Source organism: Macaca nemestrina, chromosome 11 (assembly GCF_043159975.1).
Source record: "Macaca nemestrina isolate mMacNem1 chromosome 11, mMacNem.hap1, whole genome shotgun sequence".
Lineage (NCBI taxonomy): Eukaryota > Metazoa > Chordata > Mammalia > Primates > Cercopithecidae > Macaca > Macaca nemestrina.
The window spans coordinates 57,037,737-57,051,914 of record NC_092135.1 but is presented as its reverse complement, the minus strand read 5'-3'; the positions used below and the strand labels follow the sequence as shown (position 1 = coordinate 57,051,914).

Below are 14,178 nucleotides of genomic sequence, written 5' to 3'. Positions count from 1 at the left end.
AAAGTAAGATTCCTTGGCCGGGCGTGGTGACTCACGCCTGTAATCTCAGCACTTTGGGAAGCTGAGGCAGGCAGATCATGAGGTCAGGAGATCAAGACCATCCTGGCTAACACAGTGAAATCCCGTCTCTACTAAAATTACAAAAAATTAGCCAGGTGTGGTGGTGGGCACCTGTAGTCCCAGCTGCTCGGGAGGCTGAGGCAGGAGAATGGCGTGAACCCAGGAGGTGGAGATTGCAATGAGCCGAGATAGCGCCACTGCACTCCAGCCTGGGCGACAGAGCAAGACTCTGTCTCAAAAAAAAAAAAAAAGTAGGATTCCTTGACGCTCTTAAAAGTTATTACCCTAAAGAGCTTTTGCTTGTATGAGTTACACCTATCACTTATTTATAATATTAGAAAATACAATTGAGAATATTCTTAAATATTTTAAATTCATTTAAAAGCAATAGATTATTGCATATTAGCTTTTTGAGGAAAAAGAAACAGTGAAAAAAGTGGCATTGTTCTAATAAAGCTTATAATTTTCTGAATTTTATATATGGCATTTTTTTGTTTTTTTTTGAGATGGAGCCTCACTTTGCCACCCAGGCTGGCGTGCAATGGCATGATCTTGGCTCATTGCAACCTCCACCTCCCAGGTTCAAGCCATCCTCTTGCCTCAGCTTACCAAGGAGCTGGGATTACAGGTGCATGCCACCATGCCCGGATAATTTTTTTCTCTATTTTTAGTAGAGATGGGTTTCACCATGTTGGCCAGGCTGGTCTCGAACTCCTGACCTCATGATCCGCTCGAATCACCCTCCCAAAGTACTGAGATTACAAGCATGAGCCACTGTGCCTGGCCACGTGTAGTTTTTTTAATTAAAGTTTTCATACATATGAACAAAAGGATTGCATTCTAAATGTATGTTAATATCTGTCTTTTCTAGAAAAGTTAGTAAAGTTACTTAAAAATACTAATTACATAAATACTGTACTTTGTTTTTATAGAACTTTTCACCTATAATTTCTTTTCTTTTAAAGGTCAGTGGATAAGTCTGTCATAGTATATGATACTGTAAGTATTTAAAAATCTTGTGATCTATGAATATTATGTTTATTAGACTACTGAACTTCAAGTTAGGCATGGTAGAACAAGTATGTATTTTTTCTGTTTAGTATGACTAAGATCATATATATTTTCACAAATGCTAAAATAGTTATGCAAGTAAGATACCGGTTCTGCAACAAGCCCTTAAATATTTCAGTAATGATTTTAAGATGGATAGATTTTAAATGTGATCATAAAATATACATATTTAAAGAGCACCAGTGTTCAAAACATCACATACAATCAATTATTAAACTTTTACACCAGGCTTCCATAATAGCAAAGGATGAATGTTTACCCTAGGGTTTTTTGTGAATATGGTTGAAAGTGACCTACCATTTTTAGAGTCCTGGCTGGATTTAGAGAGTGGTGTAAGAAAGAATAGGTTATCATGGACTTGGAAAATGGGAGTTTTTGACTGATCCATGGTGAGTAAAGACCAAGTTGTGGCCGGGTGCAGTGGCCCACATCTGTAATCCCAGCATGTCAGGAGGCCGAGGCAGGCAGATGGCTTGAGTTCAGGAGTTCAAGACCAGCCTGGCCAGGATGGTGAAACCTCGTCTCTACCAAAAATACAAAAACTTAGCTGGCTGTGATGGTGCATCCCCGTAGTCCCAGTACTTGGGAGTCTGAGGCGAGAGGATGGCTTGAACCCCGGAGGTGGAGGTTGCAGTGAACCGAGATCGTGCCATTGCATTCCAGCCTGGGCAACAGAGTGAGACTCTGTCTCAAAAATAAATAAAGTAGTTGAAAAGAATATTGTCCAAGAGAAGTAAATGTTGAGTGGAGCCTCCAAATGATTGGATTTAGGCTGTAGCTATGCCAGCAAATAAATGGAGATATAAGTAATCAAAGGGTAGCAAATTAAGCAAGTGATCTAAGCTAGTGTTCCACACAGAGGTTCAAGCCACTGAGTGTTCTGGCAGGAAATGGAAAAGAATACTCAAGGTAGGTGAGGTAGATGTTTAATATTTCTCATGAACATTTCGTGAGATTTTACATTCTCAGAAACAATTATAACACTAAATTGTCTCTGTAAAATATGTATGAGTCCCACTTAAATACACCTAAAATGTTGGATGGCCACCTTAGTGTACTCAAAATCTAAGGGACTTTATTTATTTATTTATTTATTTATTTATTTATTTATTTGAGACAGACTCTTGCTCTGTTGCCCAGGCTGTAGGCAATGGCAAGATCTCAGCTCACTGTAACCTCCGCCTCCTGAGTTCAAGCAATTCTCCTGCCTCAGCCTCCCAAGTAGCTGGGACTACAGGCACGTGCCACCATGCCAGCTGATATTTTATATTTTTAATAGAGATGGGGTTTCACTGTGTTGGCCAGACTGGTCTCGAACTCCTGAGCTCAAGTAACCCACCCGCCTCGGCTTCCCAAAGTGCTAGGATTATAGGTATGAGCCACCGCACCCGGCCAAGGGACTAATTTCTAGTCACTGGTCCTGTAATGTGTACAAGTCAAATGCCATAGCCAAAAATATGAATTATTTCAGGTAATAGATGTTTAGGATACTATTAGTAGGTTCAAACAGATGAGCAAATGCCAAGGGTCTACTGTATTAAAAATTTCTAAGGAGATGGCTAGCAGACAATAATGCCAATAATTGACAAAAAGCGAAGTAAGTACCTGAGAATGCTGTTACGGATGCCGTTTCTACTATTCATTGAGTAAAGTTTCATCTTATGTTAGTTACTAATAAATATTAATGTATTCACTTAGTATATAACCCATTTATGTCAAATGAGTCTTCATCAGTGACTTTGCTCTTACCTGAGTGAGTGTAAAGCTGCTGCTGTTGTTTTTCAGAACACTGAGAATATCCTTCACACGTTGACTCAGCACACCAGGTCTGAACTGAACCCCACTTTGTATTAATACAATTTAAACATTAGAACATGCATAATATTTGTTTTTATTAACTAGGTATGTCACAACTTGTGCTTTTGCACCTAATACCCTTTTACTTGCTACTGGTTCGATGGACAAAACAGTGAACATCTGGCAATTTGACCTGGAAACACTTTACCAAGGTTAGTAAGGACATCATTTTTCACTCGTTTCAACCCCACTCACCATTAGAGTCAGAAAGTTAGTAAATTGGGCCAGGCACAGTGGCTCACACCTGTAATCCCAGCATTTTGGGAAGCCAAGGTGGGCGTATCACTTGAGGTCAGAAATTCGAGACCAGCCTGGCCAACATGATGAAACCCTGTCTCTACTAAAAATACAGAAACGTAGATCAGCAGGATGGCGCATGCTTGTAATCCCAGCTACTCGGGAGGCTGAAGCAGGAGAATCACTTGAACCTGGAAGGCGGAGGTTACAGTGACCTCAGATCGTGCCATTGCACTCCAGCCTGAGTGACAAGAGTGAAACTCCGTCTCAAAAAAAAAAGAAAAAAAAAAGTTAGTAAATCATTTGACAGGTTATTCACATTGCTTTTCTCAATAGAAAGTATGCATCCAAATTTAATGTCATTTAAAAATAATTTGGCCTGGCTTGGTGGCTCACACTTATAATCCCAGCACTTTGGGAGGCTGAGGCGAGTGGATTACATGAGCCCAGGAGTCTGAGATTAGCTTGGGCCACATGATGAAACACCATCTCTACAAAAAAGACAAAAATTAGCCACACATGGGGGTGTGCACCTGTGGCCCCAGCTACTTGGGATGCTGAGGTGGGAAGGATCACCTGAGCCCAGGAGGTCACGAGGCTGCAGTGAGCTGAGAACATGCCACTGTACTTCAGCCTAGGCAAGGGAGTGAGACCCCATCTCTAAAATAATAATAATTTTAGAGAAGCCAGTGTTGAAGTGGCTGGGCTGTGTGAAAGCTGTTGGTAAATGCTTTCGGTGCACATTCATGTGTCCCACACCTCCCATGGTTTGTAAGTTATTTGTTTATACTCCATACTAATTTTTCAGGTAAATATAGCCTCAGGACAAAATAGAAATTATCATTGTATTTTGTTGGTTTTATTTTTGGCATCAAGCAACACTGGCACATAATTTAGGAGTTTCATTTTTATCACTGTCAGAATTAACCAAATAGTGGTGCTGATACAGAGATGATGGAGCAAATAGAATACCTTTGCTAGTGTGAATTTTATATAATAAAAAATTGTTTTCCTGATGTGAAAAAGAAAATGTTCCAAAAGGAAGTTAAAGTGGTAAAACAATTTTTTTTTTTTTTTTTTGAGACAGGGCCTCCCTATGTTACTCAGGCCAGTCTTGAACTCCTGACTTCAAGCGATCCTCCTGCCTCAGCCTCTCGAGTAGCTAGGATTATAGGCATGAGCCACTGTACCCAGCTATAAAACACAGATTTAAGGAAATTTTGTTTACTTTTAATTCAAAGTGAGATTGTTTATAAAGGAAATACTTTTTTGTTATCTCACTTACCTGTTTATTTTAAGCAAGGAGCACAGAAGATCAGCTGAAGCAATTTACTGAAGATTGGTCAGAGGAGGATGTCTCAACATGGCTTTGTGCACAAGATTTAAAAGATCTCGTTGGTATTTTCAAGATGAATAACATTGATGGAAAAGAACTGTTGAATCTTACAAAAGAAAGTCTGGCTGATGATTTGAAAATTGGTAAGCTTAGTGAAAGATAGGCAATCTTCAAAACAACTTTTACCAAATTACTCTGCAGTTGGATTTTGTTGCATTAATGGTTTCTTCTTAATGTTCTGGCACTACACTAATGACCCATCTTCTTGATTATGGCCATCCTAGCAGTTGTGAAGTGGAGTTTCATTGTGGTTTTGATTTTCTTTTACCTAATGACATGCATCTTTCAAGTGCTTATTGGCCATTTATATATCTTCTTTGGAGAAATGTCTGTTCAGATCCATTGCCCATTTTTAAACGGGGTTGTCTTTTTGTTGTTGACTTTGTAAGAGTTGTTTATATATTCTGGGTACTTGATCTTTACCAAAAACAAGTTGTTGTTTTTTTTTAATTTTTATTTATTTATTTTTTTGAGATGGAGTCTAGCTCTGTTGCCCAGGCTGGAGTGCAGTGGCGCAATCTCGGCTCACTGCAAGCTCAGCCTCCTGGGTTCACGCCATTCTCCGGCCTCAGCCTCCCGAGTAGCTGGGACTACAGGCGCCCGCCACCACGCCCGGCTAATTTTTTGTATTTTTAGTAGAGATGGTGTTTCACCGTATTAGTCAGGATGGTCTCGATCTCCTGACCTCGTGATCCACCCGCCTCAGCCTCCCGAAGTGCTGGAATTACAGGTGTGAGCCACCGCGCCTGGCTGAGTACAGTCACCACGCCTGGCCGAGTTACAGTCACTTTTCTATCTCTTTTTGTGTGTCGGGGGGGGGGTAGGGGAAGGGATAGGAGGGTGTCACTCCGCTGCCCAGGCTGGAGTGCAGTGGTGCATCACAGCTCACTACAGCCTTGACCTCCCAGGCTCAAGTGGTCTTCCCGTCTCAGCCTCCCAAGTAATGGACCACAGGCACAAGCTACCACGCCTAGCTAATTTTTAAAATTTTTTGTAGAGATGAGGTCTCCCTGTTGCCCAGGCTGGTCTTAAACTCCTGAGTTCAAGCAGTCCTCCAGCCGTGGCCTCCCAAGGTGTTGGGATTATGGGCATGAGCCACTGCACCCAGCATCTCTCTCTGATAAAATATTTCCTTTCTAACTTCCTCTTTTTTTCTGAGAGTAGGTAATAGAGTAGGAGCTTTATTTTTTAAAAAAAATCTCGTGAATTTAGCATCTTAATTTCTTGTTAATCTCTCACAATGAATCTTAAGGGTACCTTATCAAGTGGAAGTACTTGACAATATGAAATAATTTCAGATTCAACAAAGGATGTTTGAAAACATAAGAAAAGCATATAAAAACAATAGAAATACAATTCTGTTTTTATAACTAGCTAAATAAAGAATAAGGCATTCTAGGTTTTTGTTTGTTTGAGACAGGGTCTCCCTCTATTGCCCAGGCTGGAGTCCTGTGGCATGATCACACCTTACTGCAGCTTCAACCTCCTAGGCTCAAGTGATCCTCCTGCCTCGGCCTCGTGAGTAGCTGGAACCACAGGCATGTACTACCGTGCCCAGCTGATTTTTAAAATTATTTGTAGAGATGAGGTCTCACTACTTTGCCCAGGCTGGTCACAAACTCCTGACCTCAAGTGACCCTCTTGGCTCAGTCTCCCAACGTGCTAGGATTACAGGCATGAGCTGCTGCGCCTGGCCAAGAATAAGACATTCTTGTAGGATTCAGTTAATGATCAATTAATGATTCAATTAGTTTTTGAAGGATGAGTCTCAGGTTTAACCGTAGTAATCATTTTACTTCACAGTTCAGTGAAATGGGTTTTGGAAGTGTCAGGCCCAAGCCAAAATTAAAATACAATTTAAACAAGTTCTGTGATGGTCTAATAGGTGAATTTGAAAAACCATTAAGAATGGAGACAAAAATGTTGCACATTTTCTAGTCAATAAGGACTCTTAAGCTTGTGTTTAAGATTTGGAGATCTAGCAAGCTCAACAAATTAGACATAGAATAAAGTAGTAAAAATAGACTATAACATTTATTTTTGATATCATTCTAATGTATTTTAAGGTTTTTGCAACCTTCATTATAAAGAATCAAGCAGCTAACTAATCTATAAATGGTATTGTAAGCTATAATGAATTTCTTTTAGTCCTGAATTTTAAGAAAAATAGACCCTCAAAATAGTAAATTGCACGAATAGAGAATTAAATTTGGTCTAGAAGCAAATGTGTTGAGGTGAACCAACAAGTATATATGCTACTGAATTTTGTTTTAATGCATATCTATTTTACCTGCATTTGCCTTGAACTATTTAAAACAGCTGCTATGTCAATGTGAATAAATCTGAGTTTAACATTCAGCAAATGGAGGAAGTTGATTAACTGTGCAGTAAAGTATATTGGAGGGTTTGAGACCAATGTCGTATATCTATTATGTTTGACATTTAAATTATTTTTAAGGAATTGAGCAGTTTATCAAATCTATTTTCAGTGGGTCTTTTGTAAATACACAATAAATGAAATTTCTGCAGACTTGAATATGTTTGACTTTGGAGCTTTACCCAAGGATAATAGTCATTTTCTAGGATTGTGTTAATGGAAGCCTAGGGTACAACAGACATACAGCTTTAGTTAGGAAATAATTCCTTATATCTAGAACGGTTTGTATAAGGAATGTCCAGACAGAGTACAGGTTCAAGAGATCCTTGATGTTGAGAGGGATATATCTTAAGACATTTTCTATGAATTTGTGACTACTATAACATTTAATATCTCATTCAAAAGGCATAGAGTGTGAAGGGTTAAGAGTAGGAAAGTCACTTTGAGATGTGATATTACACAACGAGTGAGTCTACTACTAGCCACACAGCTTCCATCTAGCTACTCATTGGCCTCAGTTTATATCTAGGCTTTGGGAATATGGCAGATTGCTACATATCTTGGAGTTTGGAATTGCTGTATAGAAGATAAAATGATAGAAACTTAAAATGACAAATGCCAAGGAACTATTGTGTATCATGTTGGTATTTATGATTATGTTCAGATAATCATCAACCATAGATGCCTAATTGGGAACGAGATTTTTTTCAAAGGGTTCACTCTCTGTTTACTCTTCTTTCCAAGAAATCATAAAAGCACGTAAGACATTTTTATCATTTTCTAATTTAAAATTTAGAAATTTAAATACATCACCTGTCTTTATATCCTCGGATTTTGAAAGTTTCATGTTTCAGTTCTTATTAATTCGTTATGTAGATTTCACTTGTTGCCTGGGTAACTGCATTTATTGTTGAGTAATTGAACATTTACAGTTTTTGTTTGTTTGTTTATATGTGATTAAAGTGAAATAGGCTGTTCAAATCTAGTTACTGTGCACTGACCCCCTGTTGGAAGGGCATAACCCTCCGTGGTCAGCTGCTGTCTGAAGTTGGCTCACTCTCCTTTCCAGTGCTTACTTGCTGGACACGCTGGGGTCTCATTTGCTCAGGCCCATCAGATATCCTGTTGCTTTCTTCTACACAGATGCCAACCACAGGTCTTTATGGGTGTTAATGGTTTGTCCTCACTCAGGCATATTGTAGGGTTCGTGGAGATGTCTCGCTACCTTGTTTTGTTGGAAATGTCCATGCAATTTGAGTTTATCTAGTTGCTGTGTTTTTTTCAGAGAAATTAAAAAACTATACTGCTTCTATCCTGTTCTTAATATCCTCTTAAAAATTCCCCCTGTACCTAAGCTGTATTTTCCATTCTTAATATAGGTTTCGTGTCTTCTCTTGATCATTTTATGTAGAAATTTGATTTTTAAATTAAAAAATATAATTTTTAAAAGCAGATTTTTAGTTTTCTTTGTAAGAAACCAGCGTTTGGTTCTGTTGTTCTCTGTCAGGGCAGGGGAGAGGTGAGTCAGTAACCAGCTTGGTGGCCTGTGCTTGTTCAATTCCAGGCGCTCGTGCTGTCCTGGTAACTGGCCTCCAGCTGGGGCTGCTGTGGCATTGGTACTTACAGGACAAAGTTGGGAGAGTAAAGGACACATGTAGGAAGGTCTCTGTCTCATTCATGCACCTACATCTCTGCTCTACACTGTCACTTCCCAGCTCTCACTCCAGAACCCAGTTACCTTCTGTTTCATCAGAGGTTTTCAGGGTTGAGTTTTATATCCGTTAATTTAGTCTTGTATATTTGATGGTTATTAGTTTCTAGATTTCATCAGACTCTCAGTGATGTAGCATTTCCAGAGTTGGGTGGTTTTAACTTGTCATGAAGATGTCTTTTCAGGATTATAGTCAGTAATAGCCAGATATTGCCCAGTACTGGTACCAAGGGTTTACTAGCTTAGCTGGTAAGGGTCCTTTCTTTCTCAGCAATTGTATGAGTGTATAAGACTTATTCTGAACCCCCGATCACAAACGGAGATGTTTGTTTCTGGTAGAGCTCTGGGGATGTGGTTTAACTAAAAGCATCCCTGAGGGCAAGGTGATCTGACTTCATTTCTAAATGACATTAGGATTGGACAAGGATAACACCCAGTTTAACCTTATCTGGGGAATTTTGAATTAGGCCTTCTGTGTTCTCTATTGTAAATATTATAAGCAGTCTAAGTATTAGCACACATGTAGAATATTTTTGACAGGAAAATATGCTTTTTAAAGAACAGTAGTTGCTCCTATATTTTTTTCTTTTTCTTAATGTTTTTAGAGACAGTTTCACTGTCTTGCCCAGGCTGGGGTGCAGTGGCATGAACATGGCTCACTGTAGCCTCTAGCTTCTGGGTTCTGTAGCTCCTCCTGCCTCAGCCTCCTGAAGAGCTGGGACTACAGGTATGCACCACCATGCCCAGCTAACTTTTAAACATTTTTTGTAGAGAAAGAGTCTTGCTGTGTTGCCCATACTGGTCTCAAACTCCTGGTCTTAAGCAGTGCTCCCACCTCGGTGCCTCAAGTGCTGAGATTATAGGCATGAGCCACTACACCCAGCCTCCTTTTCATATTATAAGTTATATAATTATCTCTTTAAACAAGATGTCTACTGTCTTCTTGCAAACATGTTCTAGAAACATTTAGGACAGTTTTTGAAGCCATGTCTCTACCCAGGTGGAAGATTTTCAGGAAGCATAACCCAGTCATGATACATTTTCTACCATCTCATCCAATACCCCACTTCAGCAAATCTTGATCTTATCCTAACCTTTATTCTGTTAATCTTGTGTACCTGTTATCTATCTCTACTCTTATTTTCCACCTTACTTAGCTTTGAATACATGATCCATCCTTATAACTCCTCTTAAGCTTTCCATTGTATTTGCCTGGCAAAGTAAAAACACACAGCCAGCTAACCCTTGGAAAACACACATTGTGAAACGGGACATTCTGGGAAGAGGTGGACTCGATATCTCTGATTTGTTACATTAAAGGCTGGCTGTGGCGATCAGATAACACTGTGCTGCGTTTTAGAGGTACTTCCCTAACTAAGCACTTTTAAGTACTTCTGTGTTGAAATAGCTTTCTCTTGAATATGGATGGTGATTTCATAAAGAATTTGAGGGAATCTTTTTGAGTCATAAATATTTTTGCACAGTCATATTCAACATGTAAGGAAATCATTGATTTGTTTGTGGCGCTTTAAAAAACTTGTTTTAAAAATCCTGAGTTCGGTTTCAGCATGTCCCATTGGAAGGAAGTCACAGGAAAGCAGACCCTCGGCGCCAGGGAGCTGCTAGGATAACTTGCCACATTCACATGAACGTGGGCAGTGAGCCCAGACTGACTCAAACGGTTTATTACTCGTGACACAGCAGACACTCGCACTTCAGGTTCTGATTGTTTCCCCTTCCCCTCTTTTTTTTTTTTTTTTTTTGAGGCAGTCTCACTGTGTCACCCAGGCTGGAGTGCGTGGTGCAATCTCAGCTCACTGCAACCTCTGCCTCCTGGTTTCAAGTGATTCTTCTGCCTTAGCCTCCCAAGTAGCTGGGATTACAGTCATGTGCCACCACATCCAGCTACTTTTTTTTTTTGTATTTTTAGTAGAGATGGGGTTTTGCCATGTTGGCCAGGGTGGTCTTGAACCCCTGACCTGAAGTGATCCACCTGTCTCATCCTCCCAAAGTGCTGGGATTACAGGCATGAGCCACTGTGCCCAGCCTCCCCTTTCCCTCTTAAGTTTCATGGTGGTGGTTTATGTTTGTGTCACAGCTGAGGAGCCCTGAGCTTGGGAAACCCCCAGTCTTATAAGGTGGTTACCAGCAAAATAGCCCCCAGGAGGCAAGACATTATAGTGGTCAGGAAACATCTGCCCTCCCACAGGGAGGGACGCACTATCTCCAGCTTCCAAGGATGTTTTCAGACATCCTCGAAAAGACCATCTGAAACAGAGGGTGTCCTAAGACCTGTATAAACCTCATGGAGCATTACCTCCTGACAGAAAGTAAGTTGGTTTGGTTTTTTCTCGTAACTATGTGAGGCATTCTGAAATCTTAATTCTTCTACCTACTTCAACCTAAAGTAGAACTGTCAACTAGTTCTAAAAGTGTAAACAGCCAATAATTCTAAAATTCCTAAAATTACATTAGACTTTCTAAAACTAAAATTTTTTTTTAAGTTAAGAATAAAAACAAGTGAAACATGCATATGGTTTGGACAAACAGATGAGCTTCATTTGTGATTGTGCTTCTTATAAGAATCAGCAAATATATCCAATTTCATTAAGTTTAAAAATATAACATGGCATTTTTATGTTTTGAACTCATATTTAAAAATGATTTTTAGGAAATTTTCTGTTGTGTAAGTAAAGAGTAATGAGCCTTTTCTGATTTTGTAGAGTATATTAGTGTCTGGCAACCTGAAATTCTTGAACTTTCAGAATCTAAATTTATTTAAAATTAGCTATTAACTGCTGATATATTTTAACCAACAGTATTCTATACAACAGAGATTTGTTAAGGAATGTATAAAGAAAACACTAGTTCATGTGGTAAAACAGTATGTCAGAAGATTTCTGGTGGTAGTAGATAAAATCTCTATTTGTGGTTGGCTGCGGTGGCTCACACCTGTAATCCCAGCACTTTGAGAGGATGAGGCGGAAGGATCACTTGAACCTAGGAATTCGAGACCAGCGTGGGCAATATAGTGAAACCTTATCTTTATAAAAAATACATAAATTAATCGGGCATGGTGGCGTGTGCCTGTAGTCCCAGCTACTCAGGAGGCTGAGGTGGGAGTATCACTTGAGCCCAGGAGGTTGAGGCTGCAATGAGTAGTGATCATTATGCACTGCATTCTAGCCTGGGCAAAAGAGTGAGCCCCTGTCTCAAAATCAAAAACCCCAACAACAAACTATTTGTGAATGACTAGCATAAGGATTACTAGTAGTTTTCCAGCCCTAACAGTAATTTCTTTACAGAATCTCTAGGACTGCGTAGTAAAGTGCTGAGGAAAATTGAAGAGCTCAGGACCAAGGTTAAATCCCTTTCTTCAGGAATCCCTGACGAATTTGTATGTCCAATAACTAGAGAACTTATGAAAGATCCAGTCATCGCCTCAGGTATGTGTGATGCTATACTAAGTTGCAGGGGATGTTTTGTGCTAAATGAATAAGAAGTTTAGACAATTCTCAGAAGTTTGCTTAAATGTGAAGAATTTTAAGTAGTTTTTTTCTTGTTTTTCTTCTTTAAAAATTTTTTTTTATTATGCTTTAAGTTCTAGGGTACATGTGCACAATGTGCAGGTTTGTTACATATGTATACAGGTGCCATGTTGGTGTGCTGTACCCATTAACTCGTCATTTACATTAGGTATATCTCCTAATGCTATCCCTCCCCCGCCCCCTCCCCACAATAGGCCCAGGTGTGTGATGTTCCTCTTCCTGTGTCCAAGTGATCTCATTGTTCAGTTCCCACCTATGAGTGAGAACGTGCGGTGTTTGGTTTTCTGTTCTTGCAATAGTTTGCTGAGAATGATAGTTTCCAGCTGCATCCATGTCCCTACAAAGAACACGAACTCATCCTTTTTTATGACTGCATAGTATTCCATGGTGTATATGTGCCACATTTTCTTAATCCAGTCTGTCACTGATGGACATTTGGGTTGATTCCAAGTCTTTGCTATTGTGAATAGTGCTGCAATAAACATGCATGTGCATGTGTCTTTATAGCAGCATTATTTATAATCCTTTGGGTATATACCCAGTAATGGGATTGCTGGGTCAAATGGTATTTCTAGTTCTAGATCCTTGAGGAATCGCCACACTGCTTTCCACAATGGTTGAACTAGTTTACAGTCCCACCAACAGTGTAAAAGTGTTCCTATTTGTCCACATCCTCTCCAGCACCTATTGTTTCCTGATTTTTTAATGATTGCCATTCTAACTGGTGTGAGATGGTATCTCATTGTGGTTTTGATTTGCATTTCTCTGATGGCGAGTGATGATGAGCATTTTTTCATGTGTCTGTTGGCTGTGTGAATGTCTTCTTTTGAGAAGTGTCTGTTCATAATCCTTTGCCCACTTTTTGATGGGGTTGTTTGCTTTTTTCTTGTAAATTTGTTTGAGTTCTTTGTAGGTTCTGGATATTAGCCCTTTGTCAGATGAGTAGATTGCAAGTATTGTCTCCCATTCTGTAGGTTGCCTGTTCACTCTGATGGTAGTTTCTTTTGCTGTGCAGAAGCTCTTTAGTTTAATTAGATCCCATTTGTCAATTTTGGCTTTTGTTGCCATTGCTTTTGGTGTTTTAGACATGAAGTCCTTGCCCATGCCTATGTCCTGAATGGTACTACCTAGGTTTTCTTCTAGGGCTTTTATGGTTTTAGGTCTAACATTTAAGTCTCTAATCCACCTTGAATTAATTTTCGTATAAGGAGTAAGGAAAGGATCCAGTTTCAGCTTTCTACTTATGGCTAGCCAATTTTCCCAGCACCATTTATTAAATAGGGAATCATTTCCCCATTTCTTGTTTTTGTCAGGTTTGTCAAAGATCAGATGGCTGTAGATGTGTGGTATTATTTCTGAGGGCTCTGTTCTGTTCCATTGGTCTGTACCTCTGTTTTGGTACCAGTACTGTGCTGTTTTGATTACTGTAGCCTTGTAGTATAGTTTGAAGTCAGGTAGCGTGATGCCTCCAGCTTTGTTCTTTTGGCTTAGGATTGTCTTGGCAATGCGGGGTCTTTTTTGGTTCCATATGAACTTTAAAGCAGTTTTTTTCCAATTCTGTGAAGAAAGTCATCGGTAGCTTAATGGGGATGGCATTGAATCTATAAATTACCTTGGGCAGTACGGCCATTTTCACAATATTGATTCTTCCTATCCATGAGCATGGTATGTTCTTCCATTTGTTTGTGTCTTTTATTTCACTGAGCAGTGGTTTGTAGTTCTCCTTGAAGAGGTCCGCTACATCCCTTGTAAGTTGGATTCCTAGGTATTTTATTCTCTTTGAAGCTGTTGTGAATGGGAGTTCATTCATGATTTGGCTCTCTGTTTGTCTGTTACTGGTGTATAAGAATGCTTGTGATTTTTGCACATTGATTTTGCATCTTGAGACTTTGCTGAAGTTGCTTATCAGCTTAAGGAGATT

The 14,178-nt window shown here is 39.5% G+C and overlaps 1 protein-coding gene across 13 annotated transcripts in view; it reads left to right on the top strand.

Annotated features, from left to right (window-relative positions):
* Positions 1-14,178, top strand: part of LOC105493195 (WD repeat, sterile alpha motif and U-box domain containing 1) — a 76,895-nt gene that overhangs the window by 19,571 nt on the left and 43,146 nt on the right. For 10 of the 13 annotated variants that reach the window (XR_011609798.1, XR_011609799.1, XM_071072826.1 and 7 more), the window contains 5 exons: positions 1,026-1,059; positions 2,917-2,957; positions 3,034-3,140; positions 4,525-4,704; positions 12,015-12,155. Coding sequence is in view for 10 of the 13 variants with exons in the window: in XM_071072826.1 (XP_070928927.1) it covers positions 1,026-1,059; positions 2,917-2,957; positions 3,034-3,140; positions 4,525-4,704; positions 12,015-12,155 (503 nt within the window). In the remaining 3 variants the exon portion in view is untranslated. Of the gene's footprint in view, positions 1-1,025; positions 1,060-2,916; positions 2,958-3,033; positions 3,141-4,524; positions 4,705-6,041; positions 6,160-12,014; positions 12,156-14,178 lie in introns of those variants that run through there. The other 3 variants (XR_011609800.1, XM_071072828.1, XM_071072827.1) reach the window with 3 other exon arrangements.